The sequence below is a fragment of the Ornithorhynchus anatinus genome, chromosome X2 (genome assembly GCF_004115215.2).
Source record: "Ornithorhynchus anatinus isolate Pmale09 chromosome X2, mOrnAna1.pri.v4, whole genome shotgun sequence".
In the NCBI taxonomy this organism is placed as follows: domain Eukaryota; kingdom Metazoa; phylum Chordata; class Mammalia; order Monotremata; family Ornithorhynchidae; genus Ornithorhynchus; species Ornithorhynchus anatinus.
The window spans coordinates 351799-374636 of record NC_041750.1 but is presented as its reverse complement, the minus strand read 5'-3'; the positions used below and the strand labels follow the sequence as shown (position 1 = coordinate 374636).

Here is a 22838-nt window from a genome sequence, read left to right as displayed (position 1 = left end):
GGGAGACGGACACTGACATAAATAAATGACTCTGACTAGCACATTTTGGACACATCCTCGGGAGGACTGATTCTCCGGAGAAGACACGAGTGCCAAGAAAAGTCCAGGGGAAACATGGAAGAGGCAGACCGGCAGCAAGATGGTTAGAAACCATAACAACCGTAACAGGAGGTTATCGTTAGCAAGGTAATGGATCGTGCCGGAAGATAGCATTTGATGATAATAGAGCAGCGGCAGCGGAGAAGCAGCGTGGCTCAGTGGAAAGAGCCCGGGCTGGGGAGTCAGAGATCATGGGTTCGAATCCCCGCTCCGCCACCTGTCAGCTGTGTGGCTTTGGGCAAGTCACTTCGCTTCTCTGTGCCTCAGTTCCCTCATCTGTAAAATGGGGATGAAGACTGTGAGCCCCATGTGGGACCATCTGATTACCTTGAGTCCCCCCAGCGCTTCCAACGGTGCCTGGCACAGAGTAAGCGCTTCACAAATGCCGTTATCATTATTATCATTATTAATAATATGGACATAAGTGCTGTGGGGCTGAGAGCGGGGTACATAAAGGGGGCAGATCCAAGGGCGTGGAAGCTCCTGGCTCCGACGGAAGCTCCCGGCCCCCACGGAGGAGCATAGCCGGCTGCGAGGCTTCCAGACTGGAAGCTCGTTGTGAGCAGCGACCGTCTCTACCACCTCCATTAGACTGTACTCTCCCGAGTGCTTGGGACGGTGCCCGGCACCCAGGCGGTGCTCCACGGATACGACCGATTGGTGATCGACCGGGAGCCGCGCCGAGCGTGGTGCCGCAAAACGCCCGAGGCACTGCCACTCGCAAAGGCCGTGGCCCAGGGAGGGCGGGCGGGGGAGAGGGGTGACGTGCTGCCCCTCTTCCCTCGCCCACCGTGCCCGGCGCTGTTTTCGCCTCCGCCTCCTACGTGGCATCGTGGCTTAGTGTCAGGGAAGCAGTGTCGTCTTGGGCAAAGAGCAAAGGCCTGGATTCTGATTCTGCCGTTTGCCCACGGGGTGACCCCGGGCAAATCACTTATTTTTTCAGCAACTCAGTTTCCTCCTCTGTAAAAGGAGGATTAGATACCTCTTTCTCCCTCCCCCTTAGGCTGCGAGCCCTATGTGGGGCAAGGATCTGACACCCTAGCCGTTATCACAGTGCTGGACACACAGTAAGCGCCGAACAGATCCCGCAGTTACTATTATGACTGTTCTGCTGTCCCCTTCCCACTTCAGTCCGACCCCAGCGCCCCGTAAGCAAGCGGCGGAACTGCTGCCCACCCACACCACTGGGCACGTGGGCTTGGGATGACGGAGGAACGTCGGATTTACCGGGAAAACCGCCCAAGACCAGAAAGCTCGGGGAGGGAGACGGCGGCTGAACCGGGGCCGGAGCCTTAGGCTGGACAGCTCCTAGCTGTTCACCTCGGCGATTTGGACAGCTCAGTGAGGCCCGAAAAAGTCAAAGGAGCAGCCCCCGGCCCCCCGCTCCCAGTCCCCGGCCGTCCCCCCCCCCCGGCCCCGGAATCCCCAGGGCCCAGCTGCGGAAGGAAGCGGCAGCCGGCACTGCTCCCGGAGGAATACGCTCGTCCGAGTTGTCTCGCTTGGCCCGGAGGGCGCCTCCCAAAGCCCCGAGGCCTCCAAGCCGCCCCCCGCCCCCGGCACTCAACGCTGCTCAAACCGGGTACCGCTGAGCGCTCCGGACTCCGAATCCGGCGACCCCAGCTCAAGTCCCGGTGGGACCTTAAACTTGCGGAGGAGCGGTGTGGCTTAGTGGATAGAGCAAAGCACCTGGGTTAATAATGTTGGTATTCGTTAAGCGCTTACTATGCGCAGAGCACCGTTCTAAGCGCTGGGGTAGACACAGGGGAATCAGGTTGTCCCACGCGGGGCTCACGGTCTGCATCCCCATTTTACAGATGAGGGAACTGAGGCACAGAGAAGTGAAGTGACTCGCCCACGGTCACCCAGCCGACAAGCGGCAGAGCCGGGAGTCCAACCCATGACCTCTGACTCCGAAGCCCAGGCTCTTTCCACTGAGCCACGCCGCTTCTCTTGTCTCCACCGCCTGTCTGCTGCGTGACCCTGGGCGAGTCGCTTCACTTTTCTGAGCCTCAGTTACCTCGCCTGTAAAAAATGGGGATAAGAGCGTGAGCCTCAAATGTGCCGGGGACCGAGTCCAACCTGATTAACTTGTATCTATCCCAGGAGTTAAATCAGTGCTTGGTACCCAGTAAGCACTTAAGTGCCATCATTATTTATTATTAGTATTACCGTTGTTAAATCTGGAGCGAAAGCCCCTCGCTTTGGAACATCACCACCTCTCTCCCCTCCTTCTTCTCGCTGCCCCACTTGAGCCGGAAGGAAGCCGACCGTTACCCCCGGGACGCTCACGAGGATCTTCGGCGCCGGGATGGGCCGAGCTCCTTCCTAGCTGTGCACGGAGCCCCGTACGAGGTCCTTGGAGAGCGCGCAGAAGCAGCAGCGGGTGCCCGCTCCGTGCTCGGGGAGCTTACGATCGAATCGGGAAAATGGGCAGGCACACCACTGTTTCTAGAGGACTCAAAAGCGCATAAACCCAGATGAGTCATCGGGAACCAATAAATGAACAGGTCAATTCAAGCGCGCTCGGGTGGCCGCGGGGGCGTAATTGTGGACGCCGGAACGACGGGACTCGGACAGAAAAGCCACCTGGCGTCGCTCCTCCGGGGCCACCTGGGCTTTCCCTCCCTAAAATGAGGAGCCCACCTCCCTTCGCACACCCTCGTCCTACCTTCCGTCATCGGTACGGACCCGACGGTGCCCCGGGGCCTCGTCTTCTAACTTGGGGCACACCGACGTACGTACAAGGGAGACCTGAAAATGCCCCGCTCCAGGTGGTCCGGGGTGGGAAGGAGGGAAAAAAAAAAAAATCTGATTTGGGACCAACTCGCTTCGGGTCCCCCTGTTTCCGAGGCGTGGGAAAGAAAAAACAGGAGGAACATCAACGCCCAAGGAGAGTCTTTCGATAACTCCTCGGAGGAGTTTAGATAAAGTTATCGAAAGAAAGAAAGAATTCGGCAACTCTTCTACCAGACCAACACAGAAAGGGTAGGCGCTTTCCGGTCCTGGCGGCTGAGACTCGACTTTAAGTTAGGAGGCAGTGCGGCCTAGGGGAAAGTGTCCGGGCCTGGCTTCTGATTCCACTCCTCATCTGCTGTGCGACCTTGGGCCGGTCGCTTAACCTCTCTGGCCCTCAGTTTGCTCCTCTGTAAAACGGGCATTAAGGCCGACTCCCTCCTACTTAGACCGTGAGTCCCGTGTGGGCCGGGGATCGGGTCCAACCCGATTATCTCATATCCGCCCCGGAGCTGAGGACAGCACACGGCACGTAGTATGCGTTTAATAAGTACCACAGTCATTCTCATCTTTCGGCTGATTGTGAGAATGATAACAATAATAATGTTGCTATCTGTTAAGCGCTCCCTGTGTGCAGAGCACTGTTCTAAGCGCTGGGGCGGACACAGGGGAATCAGGTTGTCCCACGTGGGGCTCACGGTCTTCATCCCCGTTTTACAGATGAGGTAACGGAGGCACAGAGAAGTGAAGTGACTCGCCCAGAGTCACACAGCTGACAAGTGGCAGAGCCGGGATTCGAACCCATGACCTCTGACTCCAAAGCTCTTTCCACTGAGCCACGCTGCTTCTCCAGTGGTACAGCTCGTTAGTATATGAGAGGCGTCCCGGCTGTCCTGACGACACGGAAGGGGCCCTGAAGGGCCTTCTTTTTCCCAAGTGAACCCATTTCCAATCCACTCCGTGATTGATCTGGCAATGACCTACACAGACGCCACTCTTTCTCCTCTCTTAACCCCCGATATTCGACCCGCGGCCGACCGGGGCACGGAGAGTAACCCGACCGAAATCGCCCAAGAGGGAGGAAGAGTGGCTTCGGGTGACCGTGACCGAGGGGTTCCCTCTGTCTTCCTCCCCTGAACCACCCCCCCCGCCTATACGGCCATTCAAAAGGAGGGACGGGGAAAACGTCTCCCGGACAAGACGGGCGTGGGTCGCTCGGATTCTCTCACGCCGCAAGCCCGACTGAGTTTGGCGACACCATCCTGTACCGTCTTTCGGCCCCCGCAAGGCCCTATCTGGCCCGGCCGTTCTACCGGTTCCGTCTGTCTCTCGCGGTGCCCAGCCCAACGCCTCTCTGGATTTCAAACGACGGGCCGGCGGGGCGGCCGTGGGGTCTGCTCCCCGGGCCAACTCACCTCCATCGCCAGGGCGGCTGTCTGCTGGTCGTAATGATTCAGGAGGTTCGGCATAAAGGTCGAATTGTAGGGCAGGTCCTGGCACATCCGCAGGGTGATGGGCTCGCAGGAAAACAGGCTGTGCCCACCCGCCTGTGCCACCAGGAGCACCCAGGGCCAGAGAGAGAACAGCAGCCAGCTCCCGGCCATCCTTCCGGGGTCCGCACTCCGACCCTCGACCCGACCGGATTCAACGGCCGCTCTGGGCCGGGCGCTCGGGCACCCGGTGTCCCCGGCTTGGCCTCCTCCTCCTCCTCTTGCTCCTCCTCCTCCTCCTCCTCCCCTCCTCTCCGGGCCGCCGGGGCGTCCGTCGGGTGAAGCGCGCCGGGCACCGACGGGGCTCCGTTGGCCCGGGCTGACAAAAGGCATTTGTTTCGGCTTTCACAATCCGGGGAGATGACATCACCAGCTCTCCCTGCTCACATCACTCCCCGGGCTGCGCCTGGCGCCCGCGCCGCCCCGATTAACCGTACTCCCAGACGACGGACCCCATCTTGGCGGAAACGGCGATTTCCTCTTCAGATGGAGGAACCTGAAAAACAGAAAGGAGAAGAAGAAAAGAAAAATGCAGCCAAGGGCTCTTGGGGCACCGCGCGCTCCCCCGCGGGAGTCCACGGCCAGAGACGCCGCTTAGTGGGGCGACGCAAGTCGGGCCGCGGGCAGGCCAGTACCCTGCTGGGGGTCACGCTGGCCAACCGTCACGTCCACGACGTTCGGGAGGCTCTGGATGCACGAGTCGTCGGAGGAGGATCGCTGACCCTGGGGCCGGCCCATCCGAGAAGCACCGTGGCGAAGTGGATAGAGCACGGGCCCGAGAGTCCGAAGTTCCTGGGTTCTAATCCCGGATCCGCTACTTGTCTGCTGCGCGACCTCGGGAAAGTCGCTTCGCTTCTCTGGGCCTCAGTTACCTCAACTGTAAAATGGGGACCGAGACTGTGAGCCACACGTGGGGCAGGGCCCGCGTCCAACCCGATTGGCTTGTATCCACCCCAGAGCTTAGTACAGTTCCTGGCACCTAGTAAGTGCTTAGCGAATGCCTTAATTATATATTTATTATTTCTCATCTGAGCTCTGGAACCCGCAAGGCCGTGCTGGCAGGCAAAAGGCTGGTTACTGGGCAGGCGTAGGGGTGAAGGGCGGGGGGGGGGGGGACCATGTGCCTATCTCTTCCTTCTCCAAAAAAATCTCTGCCCCGAGCGGCTCCTGCGGGCCCGAATCTCAACTCCGGTCCCTTCCCTTTCCCTCTCCCACGCTCCCCTGGGGCCCTCACCGGCAGGACAAGGGCTCGCTGGCAGGCGGCGGATGCCGGAGAATCTGCCGGCTGACTCGTCGGCCCCGGTGAGACCAAGAGGCGGGTGTGCCGCTGGGGAACAGAAGGCCCAGGCTGGCCTCCCGGGCCTCCTCGGCAAACAACAACTCCAGTTCAAGTCCCATTTCGGGGCACCTCCAAGCGCTTAGCGCGACGTCCCACCCGCGGCCGGCGCCGACAGCACGACGGGCCGCTTGCTCTCAGCTGGCACGACTGCCAGGCGGGGTACTTGCCTGCCGCCGCAAACGTTTCCTTTCACCTCTTCCCTTGCTCTCAACCCCCCTAGACTGTAAGCTCCCCGTGGGCAGGCGACGTAAGAGGCGACGAGGCCACCGAATACAGCCAAACGTCAGTGCTGAGAATAGGAATGGAATGCCCAGGGGTTGGGAAGGCTTTGGGGATGAAAACCATCCAAGGGGCCCCTGGATAGAAAATTCCCCCGCCCGAAACCAGCCAGACCACGACGGGAAAACAGACCCACAGCAGGAGTCCCCGGTGGGAGTGTGAGGGGGGCAGGATTCCTCAAGAAATCCGCCGGTTTCCTGTCACCACGAAGGTGTCCCAAGGCGGAGAGTCGTCTCGCTCGCCCAGTAAACCCTGTGGTGGCTCTCTCAAAAGCCAATGATGCACTGGGGAGAGCCCAAGGAGAGGACCTTAGGAAACCAAAAGTTCAGTCCCGCACCAGAATTGAAGACAGGAAGAAAGCCAGGTTGGGGCTGGGGTGGGGGGCTCCACCGTCCCGCTCCGAAAGCCGGAGAGAAACGGAGCGTGGAGACGGGGCCGCCGGCCTTGTTTCCACCCACTGGGCTAGACCACGATGGCCTCTGTTTGGAAAGCTGGAGCCTCTCCGCGGCAAGGGATTCTCCTCCAGGTGGGGAGGTCGCTTGGCCACTGACCCCCTCCCCCCACCCCGATAAACCCCGGGAACTGGTACCGGTAGCGGGGCAGATTCACCTTAGAAATGTACTCCCCCCCCCCACGGACCTAGGCCACCCCTAATCTACGCTCAGAAACCACCCGGACGCTGGCGGCCCCACGTCACACGCCGGGGCAGGCGAGATTCAACTGTGGGAATTTTTAAAACTGCCGCCCACTTACCGCCGCTGCCTGCCTGGTCCATTCATTCCGCCCCGGCCTCTTCCCTGACTGTTCCTTTTGTCTCCCCGCCCACACAGAGCTTTCTGTCTCCCCCCAACGCGCCCGGAGGAGCCAGCCTGCCCCCCGGCCACCTCTTCCCGGGGCAACCAGGGATTTCAGCAAATCTCTCGTGCCCGGAATCGGCAAGGGGAAGAGGGAGCGACGTTTGGCCTCGAAGGATCCAGACGTACGCGGACTGGTAGCGGGGACGCGGCATGGCCTAAAGGGTGGAGCGCGGGCCCGGGAGTCCGAAGAACCTGGGTTTGATCCTGGCCCTGCGACCCGTCCGCCCTCGCGGCCTTGGGCAAGTCGCTTCGCTCCTCTGTGACTCAGTCACCTCATCTGTAAAATGGGGATTTAAGACTGGGAGCCCCACGTGAGACAGGGACTCTGTCCAACCTGATTAGCTTGGATCTATCCCAGCGCTTAGATCAGTGCTTGACACACAGGAAGGGCCTAACAAATACTGTCGTTATTATTATTATCGGGGAAGCCCACAGGGCAGGCTCCTTGTGGAGCGGCGGCTCGCGCTGGGTGCTCGCAACAGGTTACAGTGTATAGAGCACCCAGATTGGTCCTACCCCAGACCCCGGCGCTCAGTACAGTGCGCAGCACCCAGCGGACACACCATCGCCACTACTGCTAGCCCCGCCCCAGATCCCGGTGCTCAGAACAGTGCACGGCACCCAGAATACACCATCCCCGCAACTCCTGCCAGCCCAGGCCCTATCTCGCTCGGAGCAGAACTCGATACGCTAAAATCGGCCAAGGACCCCGTGCCGCCACCGCACCCTCCTTAACGCGCAATAACCTCCCCCTTCGCCCCCTCCCTCCTACCTGCTGGTACGTGCCACCTGGGTGACCCACCTGCCCCTCCGATCTACCTGTGCGCCCACAGAGGAAAGGATGGATGACCCGGTCTTGGGGCCCACGCGGCACTCGGGCTGCCTGCCCCACTTGCTGCGCCACTGTGGGTTCTGAGAACAACTACGGGAGCGGCTTGGCCTAGGAGACACAGGAGAGGAAGACAGAGAAGCAGTGTGGACCAGTGGATAGCGCACGGGTTTGGGAGTCAGAGGACCTGGGTTCTAATCCCAGCTCCGCCATTTACCTGGCGAGTGACCGGCGAGTCACCTCACCCGTACAATGGGGTTCCGATGCACGTTCTCCCTCCGACAGTCCGTGAGCCCCATGAGAGACCGGATTATCTTGTATTTAACCCAGTGCTCAGTACGGTGCTTGGCACAGAGTAGGCGCTTAAATGTCACAATTACCGTTAGGGCTCTGTGGCTAAAGTGGCAAGAACGGCACACTGGCTTGGATCCTCTGATAATCAGTGGTCTTTATTGAGCGAATATCGCGTGCAGAGTAGCGAACTGAGTGCTTGGGAAAGCACAGTACGACGGAGTTGGTGGACACGATCCCTCCCCACGAGGGGATTACGATCTACAGCGGGGGGGCTTACGATGTACAGGACGCTCTCCCGGTTAATGTGCCCGCGTGGCAGAGTACAAAAGGCCTCCCTGCCGCCCTTCCCGAGTCCCCATGACCTTTCCCCGTGTCCGAGCATGTGTGGAGGGTGAGAGGCAGATGGGATTCTCAGAGGGCTGGGCCAACCAGGAGGCTTCCTTCTCCGCTCTCGGTCCTTACCGAGCCAACTCCGGACTGTTCCAAGGAGATCGAAGGAGAGAAGTGCGCTAAAGAAAGAGAGCCTGGGAAAACTCCCAAGCCTTCTCCTTCTCGCTTGGGCTACCGGAGCCGTGGGGCTGGACCACCACCTGGCTCTAAGGAACGTCTCCAACATCCTTTCCGTCGGCGGGAACGTGGGGACTGAGGACGGCGGCCTTCTCCCTTCTCCCATCGCCTCGGCTGAACCCCTAATTTCTCCCTCCTGGAGGTTCTGGGAGCTGCCGGATTCTTTCTTACTGGGCATCCAGCCCTGCGCTGGCCCCATCGAGGAGACCAGCGAACCAGGGCTCACTGTCCGGGGTGGGTAGGGAGGGGGTTCCAGGCCAGAAGAGCGTGAGAATGTGTCTGCCAAATCTCTTCTGTTGGACTCTCCCGGGCATCTAGTACAGTGCGGTAAGCGGTCCATAAATACGACCGACTGAGCGAGCGGACGGAGGCGAGAGAGTCGAGCTCAAAGGTCTGGGACCACAGTGGTAAGGCCGAGCACCCGCCGGCTGCGAAGCGTAGAACAAGCAACGACCGATTCCCTGCCAACAAGGCGCTTACACTCCGATCGGGGAGGTAGCCGTACAGGTATTTTCGGAGGGACCAGAACAAATCATCGAATGCCCACGTGAACGAAGCAGTCATTTTCCAGAGAGGACAGCCAAAGAGGTTCCCAGCTTCCAAGACATGAGTCACTCGCACCTGTCCAGAGAGGCGAGGAGAGCACCTTTACAAATCAATACTGGGTCTTCACGTTCAAGTTTTAACTGGAACTGCCGCTGACGGGGCGAAACCCAGTCTCCAATTTTTTGTTCTCTCCAGCGTGGCTTAGCGGACGGGGCGGCAAGTCGGAAGACTCAGGTTCTAATCCTATCTTCTCCGCGGGCCTGCTGGGTCACTTAACCTCTCTGGGCCTCGATTTCCTCAACTGTCAAATAGGGATAGGATGCCTGGTTCTGCCCACCTCGGACCGTGTGGGGCGAGAACTGTGTCCGATCGGCTTCTCTGCCCAGCGCTTCACTCGGTGCTTGGCACGCGGCCGGGGCTTGACCCCGACATCCTCCTCATCGTTACTATTTTTATTAACTCTTCCTCCATCTCCCTCCAGAAGTTCCCGATGCATCCCCGTCTCCTCTGGTGATTCCATCATCCGCACCCTCTGCATCTCTTGGGAAATCTATTCGATTTAGGGTCACTGCCAGGAAACTAAATGCCAGCCCTGAATCACATTCCGGGAAGCCCAGAAGCCAGCCAGCTGCTGTCGATCGGCCCTGACTCGGCTCGAGGTCTGTCGGAGGCCGGCCGGCAGGCGGAATCGCCCTCTTCCCTCAAGCTGGCAGCACGTTCCCCTTTGCCGGGTCTGCCAGGCACTAATAATAACAATAATGATGGTATCTGTTAAGTGCTTACGCGGTGCCAGGCACCGTCCTAAGCGCTGGGATGGACACAAGCAAATCGGTTTGGACACAGTCCCTGTCCCCCGCGGGGCTCACGGTGTCGATCCCCATTTCCCAGATGAGGTAACTGAGACCCGGAGAAGTGAAGGGACTTGCCCAAGGTCACGCAGCCTGACCTTCCGACTCCCGGGTCCGAGGTTGCTTTGTTTTTGTTTTATTGCTCTTGTTTTCGTCTGTCCGTCTCCCCCGATTAGACCGCGAGCCCGTCAGGGGGCAGGGACCGTCTCTATCTGTTACCGATTTGGACATTCCAAGCGCTTAGTCCAGTGCTCTGCACATAATGAGCGCTCAATAAATACTACTGAATGAACGAATGCTGCTTCCCAGCTGGATTTCCCTAGAGCCTGACTGATGCCCATCCCGGCCCACCTCCTCAGCCAGACTCCGGGAATGGACTCTCTGCTCGTGGGCGCTTCTGCTCGCTCTCTCTTCGCCCACGCTCTCCTCTACCCCAATCACACTGGCTGCCGTCCTCGGCGCTTCGTGGAAACTCTGTATGTGCGTGTGTGAGAGAGAGAGAGAGAGAGAGATGAGTGTGCTCACAGATGGGTCTGCAAATGGGCCTGGGCAGGGACTGCTAAACACGTCTAAGGGAAATTGTGCTTGCAACAGAGATATCGTGTGTGTCTCTGAGAGAGACAGGACTTGAGGCAGAAAATGCCTGGGGGCGGGCAAATGATGTCTGGTGGGGTGGAGAATGTCTGGGATGCCCCGTGCTTGTGTGTGTGTGTATTTGTGTGTGTGTGTTCTAGGTGGAATGTGCACAGGGCTGATTTTAAGTGCGGAACAAGAGGAAAAAGAGAAGGGAAAAATGAGAAGACTGAAGTGTGGGAATGGACGAGGCAATGCCAGGGACAGACCACCCTCTCCAGGGCACGTACGCAGGCACCGCCCCCAACACACACTCCTAAAGTCTGTGCTCGCGATTGACTGGCCCAAACTGGATCCCCAAACAATCCCAGAGGAGCTCAGACGTGTCAAATCAATCTGACCCTGAGCCCTCTTGTCGCCTCCAGTGGAGAAAAATCCTGAGAGGGGAAGAAACACCTCCTGCATGAATGGGGTCAGTTCTCTTGTCCCCAGTGCTTCCAGATTTTGAAAGCCGGTTCAAAAAGAGGCAAGAGAAGGGAGGGAGGCACTTTTTTCGGGGCACCTGTCTTCCCCGTCTTGAAATCTCTTACGCGGCAGTCGGTCCAACTTCCGGGAGGTCATCGAATGTGATAAAAGTACGTGTACGTAATGCCAGGCAGAACTTTTGAGTACATATGGATATTTTCATTTACTTAACTTCAAGATTTCGCTGTATATTCGATTCTTTGTCCAGCTACTTCATCGTGACGTGTCGGTGCATACTGCCGTTCATACCCTATTATTTAGCACCAACTCACATTTAGGGCCACTCTGTCCTGCTATCTGAAAATTATTTTAATGTCTGCCTCCCCTAGTTTACGGCAAGAGTCACGTCTACTAACTATTGAACTCTCCCCAGTGCTCAGGACAGTTTTCTACAGAGTAAGCGTTCCATAAATGCCAGTGAGCTATTGGCACCCAGTAAGTGCTTAATACCATTATACGCACATAATTATTAATAATATTGATGGACTGATTGGCACAAAGAGAAGCACCGGGGCTTAGTGGAAAGAGCCCGGGCTTGGGAGTCAGAGGTTGTGGCTTCTAATCCGGTCCCCGCCCCTTATCAGCTGTGTGATTTGGGGAAAGTCACTTAACTTCTCTGTGCCTCAGTTACCTCATCTGTCAAATAGGGATTAAGACTGTGAGCCCTAAGTGGGACAACCTGATTACCCTGTATCTACCTTAGTGCTTAGAACAGTGCTTGGCACGTACTAAGTGCTTAACAAATACCATTATTATTATTAATACATATAGTTACGCTCTAAAGTGTAAGCTCTCTGTGGGAAGGGAACCTATCTACCAACTCTGGTGGACTCTACTCTCCCAAACAGTGATGGTATTTGTGAAGTGCTTACTATGGGCCAAACATTGAACTAGGCGCTACAGTTGATACAAGATCATCAGGTTGGACACAGTCCCCATCTCCCATGGGGCTTATATTCTAAATGGGAGCAAGAGCAGGCATTGAGTCCCCATTTTACAGATGAGGGAAACTGAGGCACAGAGAAGTGAAGTCACTCACCCAAGGTCACGCAGCAGACAAGTGGCAGGGCCGGGATTAGGACGCATGTGTCTGTTATATCATTACACTGTCTTCTCCCCAGAGCTTATTACAGTGCTCTGCACACATTAAGTGCTCAATAAATGCGACGGACCGACTGACCTTGTGGCCTTTTTTCCTTTCATTAGACCACGCTGCTTCCCTAGAGCAGCACAGTACTCTGCACACAACTAAATGCTTAGCAAATCCACTTGATTTAATAACGAGGCAATATAATAATAATTACAAAAAATAATCAACACTATTGGTTGGCTGCTGGGCTTCCCACCGCTCCTTGTTTTGGCTCCACCTTTCGCTATCTGTACGCGATTCCGGTCTGCCTGCCTCTTCCCCTGGGCGGTCACTCTCCGTTCGGTACAGCGCTCGATCCTCGGCCGGGGCTCGGTGGACACCGTGGGAGGACCGACGTTGGGCCCGCCGACCGCAGCGTGGGAGGCTCGGGGGCGGACGGTTCGGCCAGGCCGCCCAGATCTCTCCGGCGGCGGCGGCTCCCACGCTCGGCTCGGCTTCACCGGGGTCTGAGGGGAGAAGGACGGGGCAGCGGGACAAGGAGAGATTCCCAAGAGTTGCCCTCCCGCCCTGGGGGCAGTCGACAGTGGGTGGAAACCGATGCCCGACCCCCTCGGTGGGAGGGGTGAGCCCAACAGACAAAGGAGGGTCTGTGCTAAGGAGACGGCACAAGCCAGCGCACTTTTCTTCCCCTGCTTGGGATGTCGGGGAAAGGGCGACCCGTCAGAAAAGCCTGGGGTGAAGGGCGTTCCCTTCTGAGCTCTCAACCCGGAGAGGCTCCCTGGAAGAAGAGGCAGGCCTGGGATGGAAACAGGGCCCGTAGGAAAAGCGAGGCTGCTGTCTCAGTCCGGAGGGAAAGTCGGAAAGACGACCTGCAGAGACGTAGCGTAGCCCAGGGGATCGCACCTAGCCATCACACCTAATTCTTTCCCCTAGTAACCCGGGATTGAGCTACTGCCCGTGAATTAATCTCAAGCCCTCTTGAACTTGTTCATATTTTCAACAATTTCCTGTGGGGATGAATTCCGCGCCTTTGCTGTGCACACTGAGTGAAGAAGTGCTTCCTTTTGTTTGTTCAGACCGACTATTCGGGGGCGTGCCTCTTCCTCCTTTTTGGGGTATTTGGGAGATCCCCATCTGGGGATTCTCTGTTCACCCAGAGTGCCCCCCCTTAAAGGAGAGATGCATCTCTGAGAGAACAAAAAAAACACTCAGTGAGCCAGTTCGAGCATCCTGAAAGTCAGAAAAACCTTTAACTGAAGACTAAAAGGGTTAGACAGAACAAGGGCCTGGGAGCCAGGAGGACCCGGGTTCTAATCCCGCCTCCGTCACTCGTCCGCTGTGTGACTTTGGGCAAGTCGCTTCACTTCTCCGTGTCTCATCTGTGAAATGGGGATTGAGACTGTGAGCCCTATGCAGGGCAGGGACTGTGCCCAACCTGAAGAGCTTGCATCTACCCAAGTACTTAGTACAGGGCCTGGCACGTAGTAAGCGCTTAACAAATACCATTTCCAAAAAAAAAGGAAGATTCAAAAGCAAGAGGAGCTGCAGGGAATACAAAGGGTTGGAAGAGCATTCACTCGCCTAAGACAAAGATCGACTTGAGGGGCGGCTGGACGGTTAGAAGACGAACAGGAGGAGGGGTCAACGGCAGAGGCCGGGCAGATGGGACAAAGAAGCCGTCAGGGACCCAATGGACGGCCCTGACGGGGGAACCTCCGATTTTTCAGAAGCCCATCTGGGATGCACTCGGTGAAGCAGGAGCCCTCTCAGTGGGGCTGGGGAAGCGTCTCTGCTGCTCCGAGAAGAGCCGGGGAGTTTCCCAGCCACTCGGATTGCCCAGTCACATCTGTGTGGGCCCTCTACTCCGCCCCATCGGGTTGCCCTCTCTCTAAAGTTTCCCACCAAGGAAAAAAAAATCCTAGACTGGAAGCAGGCGTACGGACAAACATCAATAATGAATGATCCACCAGGCCCCGGATTTTCTCTAATTGGGATATCGGGGCGCTCGGAGGAACCTTCTGGAATTCCCACCCTCATGGTCGAGGCAGACTGTCCCTCACTCCTGACTCTCCCCTCTCCATCCCTGGTCTCCCTCCGTGCCCCAGCACGGACCAGCTAAAACTCCTGGCTCTCCCCAGCTCCAGGGACCTGCACAGACCCCACCTAATTCTCTCCTCTAGTAACTCAGCATAGACCCATCATCTATGAATTCATCTCAAGCCTTCATGAACTTGTTGATATCTTAAACCACTCTCTGCGGGGATGAAATCCACACCTTTACTATGCCCTGGGTAAAGAACTGTTTCCTTTTGTTCGTTTCGGACCCACCATGCAGTGGGTGGCTCCTCCTCCTCCTGACGGGGGGAATCCCAATTTGGGGATTCGGTGTTCACCCAGAGCACCCCATTAACGGAGAGCTGTTCCTCTAAGGGAACAAAGAAGACCCGCTAAGCAAGTTCGAGCACCCTGAAAATCAGAAACACCTTGAACCGATGACTTAAAATGTTAACCCCTCCCAAACCCTCGCCGGTCGGGGCCTTTGTGGCCACCGGACGTGCCGCACGCCCAGCACGCGGGATCGGTTGGCCCGTGAAGGTACATTCGCCTGTAAAACTGCCGACCACTGGGGTCTCCCCTCCCCCCAGAGCGAGACCTAGGCTGATCCCCAACCGCCTCTCTCCAGACCAGCCGAACCCAGCTCAACCAACACCCCAAGGGATGGGAGAGTCAGTCAGGCTCCCCGCCATCCTGCCTGGAGGATGCGGTTTCCCCCAAGCTTCCCCACCCAAAGGATAAAAGAGTCACTCCCAGCTTCCCCTCCCACCCGGATAATGGCGCTTCCCCCAGGCTCCCCCACCCAAGAGATGGAGAGTCATTCATTCAATCGTATTTACTGAGCGCTCACGGTGTGCACAGCACTGTCCTAAGCGCTTGGGAAAGTACAGTACAGCAATAAAGCGTGACAATCCCCGCCCACGACGAGCTCACAGCCTGGTTGGAGGGGGGGACAGACATCTGTACAGGATGTCTCCGGTCTCCCCCAGGCTCCTTTACCCGTCCGAGGATGGATTTGGTGGGGGGTCTCCCTCGGCCCCACTTCCGCATCCAAAGGGATGGGATGTTCCCCCGAGGTCCCTCCCTCCTCAGGAACGGGGGCCTCCCCCTGCCCGGGGAAAGGCGAAATCTCCCGGTCTCCCACTCCTATCCAGGGAATTCCTTCATTCCATTTTATTTATTGGGTGCTGTACTAAGCGCTTGGAAAGTGCAACGAAGAGGGACCATCCCTGCCCACCAAGGGCTAGCCCCCCACCCCACCCCAGCTCCTTTGCATTCCCCAAAGGATGAGGGGGTCTTTCTCTGGGGTTCCCCCATCCTTGGGGATGGGGGAGGGGGGCTTTCCCCCGCCCAGGAGCTTCAGTCATTCATTCAATCATATTTATTGAGTGCTTACGGTGTGCAGAGCACTGCACTAAGCGCTTGGAAAGTAGAACTGAGCCACAGAGAGGGGCGATCCCTGCCCACCAAGGACTGGCCTCCTCCAGCTCCTTTGCATCCTCCCCCCAAAAGGATGGGGGGGGGGGGTCTTCCCCCGCCCAGGAGCTTCAGTCATTCATTCAATCATATTTACTGAGCGCTTACGGTGTGCAGAGCACTGCACTAAGCGCTTGGAAAGTAGAACTGAGCCCTCGAGAGGGGCGATCCCTGTCCACCAAGGACTGGCCTCCCCCAGCTCCTCTGCATCCTCCCCCAACAAAGGATGGGAGGGTGGGGGGTCTTTCATCCATTCCAGCCCCTTCGTGGCGCAGAGCGCTGTGTCCTCAGCGCTTGGAAAGTAGAAGTGAACCGTCAGGAGGGAGGATCCCGGGCGTCCGGGGCTTCGGGGCACCGACAAACGGGCATCGGGAGCAGCCGCGGCAATGGGACACGGAGAGGGAGGGAAAAGAAGGCGAAGGCGATGGGGACGATGGAGGGGCGGGCGGGGGGCAAAAGGCGGGGTCCCCCCGCACCCCGCTCGCCCCGACACTCACCTCAACCGCCCGACTCTTCCCTTCCTTCCTCCTCCTCGTCGTCGTCGTCGTCGTCGTGGTCCCGGGGCGGCGAAGGCGGCGGCGGCTCCGCCTCCTCCCTGAGGTAAACGGGTGGGCCTGGCGCCGCCTCCGGCCGAGCCCCCCTCGCGCGCCCCGCCCGCCCGCGCGCGCGCGCTCCCTCCCCGCGCGCTCTCCCTCCCCCTCCCCGCGCGCGCGACCGCCCCCCCCCGGGCCTCGCGCGCCCCGCGCACGCGCACTCCCTCCTGCGCGCGCGACCACCCCGACGCCCCTCTCCCCCCCCCCCCCCCCCTTCCCGGGCTTGGCGCGCCCCGCGCACGCGCACTCCCTCCTGCGCGCGCGACCGCCCCGACCCCCCTCGCGCCCCCTGGCGCGCGCCAGCCCCGATGTCCCGCTCCCCGTCGCGCGCCCCGCGCACGCGCCCCCCCCCCCCGCCCGCCAGCCCCGACGTGCGCCCCCCCCCAAAGCCTGCGCGCGCACGCCGCCTCCCCAACTCCCCTCCACACACACACACACACACACACACAAGGGGGTGGCTCAGCGGGTAGAGCCCGGGCTGGGGAGCCCGAGGTCGTGGGTTCGAATCCCCACTCTGCCACTTGTCAGCTGGGTGACTGGGGGCAAGTCACTTCTCTGGGCCTCAGTGACCTCGTCTGGAAAATGGGGATTAACTGGGAGCCTCATGTGGGACAACCTGATGACCCTGTATCTCCCCCAGCGCTTAGAACAGTGCTCTGCACATAGTAAGCGCTTAACAAATGCCAACCTTATTATTATTATTGTTAGAACAGTGCTCCGCACATAGTGAGCGCTTAATAAATACCAACATTATTATTGTTAGTGCTCTGCACATAGTGAGCGCTTAATAAATACCAACATTATTATTATTGTCAGAACAGTGCACTGCACATAGTAAGCGCTTAACAAATACCAACATTATTACGATGAGAAGCAGCGTGGCTCCGTGGCAAGAGCCCGGGCTTGGGAGTCAGAGGTCATGGGTTCGAATCCCAGCTCTGCCACTTGTCAGCTGGGTGACTGTGGGCTTCTCGGTGCCTCAGTTACCTCATCTGTAAAATGGGGATTAAATGTGAGCCTCCCGTGGGACAACCTGATGACCCTCTATCTACCCCAAGGCTTAGAACGGCGCTCTGCACATAGTTAGCGCTTAACAAATACCAACATTATTACTTCACTTCTCTAGGCCTCAGTTCCCTCATCTGGAAAACGGGGATGAAGACCGGGACCCTCACGTGGGACAACCTGATGACCCTGTATCTCCCCCAGCGCTTAGACCAGTGCTCGGCACATAGTGAGCGCTTAACAAATACCAACATTATGAAGGGCCCCGGGCCGAGAGGCTTTTCTCCCGGCATCCACGTCTGCGAGGGCGTCGATGGGGATGGGGAAATCAACGACAATAATAATAATAGTAATGATGATGATGGTATTTGTTAAGGCCTTACTATGCGCCGAGCACTGGTCTAAGCGCTGGGGTAAAAATCCTCACAATAATGATGGTATTTGTTAAACGCTTACTATGTGCCAAGCACTGGTCTAAGCGATGGGGTAAAAATACTGACAATAAGCGCTTACTATGTACCAAGCACTGTTCCAAGCGCTGGGGTAAGAATACTCACAGTAATGATGGTATTTGTTAAACGCTTACTATGTGCCAAGCACTGGTCTAAGCGATGGGGTAAAAATACTGACAATAAGCGCTTACTATGTACCAAGCACTGTTCCAAGCGCTGGGGTAAGAATACTCACAGTAATGATGGTATTTGTTAAACGCTTACTATGTGCCAAGCACTGGTCTAAGCGATGGGGTAAAAATACTGACAATAAGCGCTTACTATGCGCCAAGCACTGGTCTAATAATAATAATGTTGGTATTTGTTAAGTGCTTACTATGTGCTGAGCACTGCTGTAAGCGCTGGGGTAGACATAGGGGAATCAGGTTGTCCCACGTGGGGCTCACAGTCTTAATCCCCATTTTACAGATGAGGGAACTGAGGCCCAGAGAAGTTAAGTGACTTGCCCACAGTCACACAGCCGACAAGTGGCAGAGCTGGGATTCGAACTCATCGCTGGGGTGATAATACTGACAATAATGATGGTATCTGTTAAGCGCTTACTCTGTGTCAAGGACTAGTCTAAGCGCTGGGGTGATAATACTGACAATAATGATGGTATTTGTTAAGCGCTTACTCTGTGTCAAGCTCTGGTCTAAGCGCTGGGGTGATATTACCGCAGTGATGATATTTGTTAAGCGCTTACTCTGTGCCAAGCACTGTTCTAAGCGCTGGGGTGATAATACTGACAATAATGATGGTATTGGTTAAGCGCTTACTATGTGCCAAGCACCGTTCTAAGCGCTGGGGGAGATCCAGGGGCATCAGGTTGTCCCACGTGTTGCTCCCAGTCTTCATCCCCATTTTCCAGACGAGGTGACTGAGGCCCAGAGAAGTGAAGTGACTGGGCCGAAGTCACCCAGCTGACAAGCGGCGGAGGCGGGATTCGAACCCACGACCTCTGACACCCAAGCCCGGGCTCTTGCCACTGAGCCACGCTGCCGCTTGGGAGGCTTGGCTAGTCTTGTAGGCCCGGGCGACAGGTGACACCAAGGGGACGACGACCAGGAGCCCGTTGCCGTGGCAACGGCACAACATGCCGGAGCCAGGGAGGCTGAGAGCCCGACAACGGGAGGCCCGGCGGCCCCGGCTGAGGTAATAATAATAATATTGCTATTTCTTAAGCGCTTATTATGTGCCAAGCACCGTTCTAAGCGCTGGGGAGGATACGAGGCCATCAGGGTGTCCCACGTGGGGCTCCCAGTCTTCATCCCCATTTGACAGATGGGGTAACTGAGGCACAGGGAAGTGAAGCTCAGTAAATACTATTGAATGCATAAAGTGACTTGCCCCAAGTCACATAGCTGTCAGGCGGCGGAGCCGGGGTTTGAACCCGTAATAATAATAATCTTGGTATTGGTTAAGCGCTTACTACGTGCAGAGCACTGTTCTAAGCGCTGGGGGAGATCCAGGGTCATCAGGTGGTCCCACGTGTTGCTCGCAGTCTTCATCCCCATTTTCCAGATGAAGGAAGTGAGGCCCAGAGAAGTGAATTGACTTGCCCACAGTCCCCCAGCTGGCAAGTGGCAGAGGCGGGATTCGAACCCATGACCTCTGACTCCCAAGCCCGGGCTCTTTCCACTGAGCCCCGCTGCCCTGACTGATATGATGGTCTCTATTACTATGTGCCCACCATTCATTCATTCAACTGTATTTCTTGAGCGCTTACTCTGTGCCGAGCACTGTACTTAGCGCTTGGAATGCTTGAGAACCAGCGTGGCTCAGCGGAAAGAGACCAGGCTTGGGAGTCACCGATCATGGGTTCGAATCCCGACTCCGCCACCGCCACTTGTCAGCTGTGGGACCGTGGGCAAGTCGCTTCGCTTCTCTGGGCCTCAGTGGCCTCATCTGGAAAATGGGGATGAAGACCGTGAGCCCCCGGTGGGACCACCTGATTACCTTGTACCCCCCCAGCGTTTAGAACAGTGCTTGGCACGTAGTAAGCGCTTAACAAATGCCATCATTATTATTATTATTATTACAATTCGGCAACTGATAGACAATCCCTGCCCAACAACGGGCTCACAGTCCGAACGGAGGCGTCAGACAACAAAGCAAGTCGTCTGGCATCAATATCATCGAGATAAATAGAATCATAGAAACATACACATCATTAACCAAATAAATAGAGCGGCAGCGTGGCTTAGTGGAAAGAGCCCGGGCTTGGGAGTCAGAGGTCATGGGTTCTAATGCCCGTTCCGCCACGTGTCTGCTGGGTGACCTTGGGCAAGTCCCTTAACTTCTCTGTGCCTCAGTTACCTCATCTGTAAAAATAATAATAATAATGTTGGTATTTATTGAGCGCTCACTCTTTGCAGAGCACTCTTCTAAGCGCTGGGGTATAGAGGGTAATTAGGTTGTCCCACGTGAGGCTCACAGTCATCATCCCCATTTTACAGAGGAGGGAACTGAGGCAGAGAGAAGTGAAGTGACTTGCCCACAGCCACACAGCTGATGACAGGTGGCAGAGCCGGGAGTCGAACCCCTGACCTCTGACTCCCAGTCCCTTGCTCTTTCCACTGAGCCAAAATGGGGATTAAAAAATGAGAGCCCCACGGGGGACGATCTGATTCCCCTGTATCTCCCCCAGCGCTTAGAACAGTGCTCGGCACATAGTAAGCGCTTAACAAATACCATAATTATTATTAGAACCCAGGTCCTTCTGACCGCCAGGCCCAGGCTCTATCCACTAAGCCACGCTGCTTTCTGACCCTGTTGCCGTTGTTCTTGTCTGTCCGTCTTCCCCGATTAGACCGTAAGCCCGTCACACGGCAGGGACCGTCTCTATCTGTTGCCGACTTGTTCATTCCAAGCGCTCAGTCCAGTGCTCTGCACATAGTAAGCGCTCAATAAATACTAATGAATGAATGAATGAATGGGAGAGCCACCAGATCAGCGCCACCATCTTCGATGTCCCCAGGCTCCCCGGGTCCCCTTGGTTCTGCACCCGGGCGGTAAGGAATCCAAGAAGGCAGGCAGTCGATCGTATTTATTTCACACTTATTAATAATAATAATAATAATGTTGGTATTTGTTAAGCGCTTCCTATGTGCAGAGCACTGTTCTAAGCTGCTGGGGTAGACACAGGGGAATCAGGTTGTCCCACGTGGGGCTCACGGTCTCCATCTCCATTTTACAGATGAGGGAACTGAGGCCCAGAGGAGTGAAGTGACTCGCCCACAGTCACCCAGCTGACAAGTGGCCGAGCTGGGATTCGAACCCACGACCTCTGACTCCAAAGCCCGGGCTCTTTCCACTGAGCCACGCTGCTTGGTGTGCAGAGCACCGTACTAAGCGCTTGGGAGAGCACAATATAACAGACATTCCCCCTGCCCCCAAAGAGCAGTCTAGAGGGGGAGATAGACATTAATACAAATAAATAAATGGCCCCGGAGATTTCAGGGCACGCTTTAAAAAAAAAAAGGTGGTATTTGTTAAGCGCTTACTACAGTCATGTTGGTATTTGTTAAGCGCTCACTATGTGCAGAGCACCGTTCTAAGCGCTGGGGTATACAAGGTAATCAGGTTGTCCCACATGAGGCTCCCAGTCTTCATCCCCATTTTCCAGATGAGGTCACTGAGGCCCAGAGAAGTGAAGTGACTCGCCCACAGCCACACAGCCGACAAGTGGCCGAGCCGGGATTCGAACCCATGACCCGCGGCTCCCCAGCCCAGGCTCTTTCCCCTGAGCCACGCTGCTTCTCTAGGTGCGGAGCGCTGTTCTAAGCGCTGGGGTAGACCGAGGGGAATCAGGTTGTCCCCCGTGGGGCTCACGGTCTTCATCCCCATTTTCCAGAGGAGGTCACTGAGGCCCAAAGTCCCCCAGCCGCCAAGTGGCCGAGCCGGGATCCGAACCCATGACCTCTGACTCCCAAGCCGGGGCTCTTGCCCCTGAGCCACGCTGCTTCTCTCTCACCCGGAGGGCAAGCTCACCTGAGGGAACACTGGAGACCCAAGCAGCAGGGGCAGATTCTCACCCAGCTCCTTCAGGATTTCTCGACCACCCGCTCGACCACCTACTCGACGTCGCGGCGGAGACTCAAGGCCCTGCTCTCCGCGGGTTTGCCATCTGCGGGAGGCGGAATCTATCCAATCAAGGGGAACCGGAGAGGAAACGGGCCCGACCCATGAAACAAAAATAAACCCAGAATGACGGATAATGAGTAAGAGGAACCTACAGCTTTCGGAATCCTCTCGATGACTCCTTATCTGCTCACGGCTCATCAGATGCCGCCAGATTTTTTCTGGCCAACTCGTTGCTGAAATGCCAAGTGGCAGCGGCCGACTGAGACGACGTGAACTCTTACGGCTTCTTACGGTACAATGTCGCCGCGAAACTAATAATAATAATAATGTTGGTATTTGTTAAGCGCTTCCTACGTGCCGAGCACTGTTCTCAGCGCTGGGGTAGACACGGGGGAATCAGGTCGTCCCACGTGGGGCTCACGGTCTTCATCCCCATTTTACAGATGCGGTCACGGAGGCCCAGAGAAGTTAAGTGACTCGCCCGAAGTCACACAGCTGACATGTGGCCCAGCAGGGATTCGAACCCATGACCTCTGACTCCAAAGCCCGTGCTCTTTCCACCGAGCCACGCTGAAGCTAGCCTTGCGTGGCCCAACGGAAAGCCTCGGATGTGGCTAGCGGAGGTGAGAGCCCGGGCTTGGGAGTCAGAGGTCGCGGGTTCGAATCCCGGCTCGTCCACTCCTCGGCTGTGTGACTTTGGGCGAGTCGCTTCGCTTCTCTGCGCCTCAGTGACCTCATTATCCGGAAAATGGGGATGAAGACTGGGAGCCCCGTGTGGGACAACCCGCTTGCCTTGTAGAATAATGTTGGTAGGTGTTAAGCGCTCACTATGGGCCGAGCACTGTTCTGAGCGCTGGGGTAGACACAGGGGAATCGGGTTGTCCCACGTGGGGCTCACGGCTCTTCATCCCCATTTGACAGATGAGGCAACTGAGGCGCGGAGAAGTTAAGTGACTTGTATCCGCCGCCCCCAGGGCTTAGAACAGTGCTTGGCCCATAGTAAGCGCTTAACAGATGCCACGATTAGGATTTACTGCTGTACTCTACTGGCCGAAGCGTTTAG

General features: G+C 56.9%; 1 protein-coding gene across 1 annotated transcript in view; it reads right to left on the bottom strand.

Annotated features, from left to right (window-relative positions):
* Positions 1-16140, bottom strand: part of FZD3 (frizzled class receptor 3) — a 35876-nt gene extending 19736 nt beyond the window's left edge. The window contains exons 1-2 of the mRNA XM_029053108.2: positions 16098-16140; positions 4248-4818 (exon numbers count right to left, since the gene is read on the bottom strand). Of these exons, the coding sequence (XP_028908941.1) occupies positions 4248-4655 (408 nt within the window). The 5' untranslated portion in view covers positions 4656-4818; positions 16098-16140. The remainder of the gene's footprint in view (positions 1-4247; positions 4819-16097) is intronic.
* Between the last annotated feature and the right edge of the window lie 6698 nt (positions 16141-22838).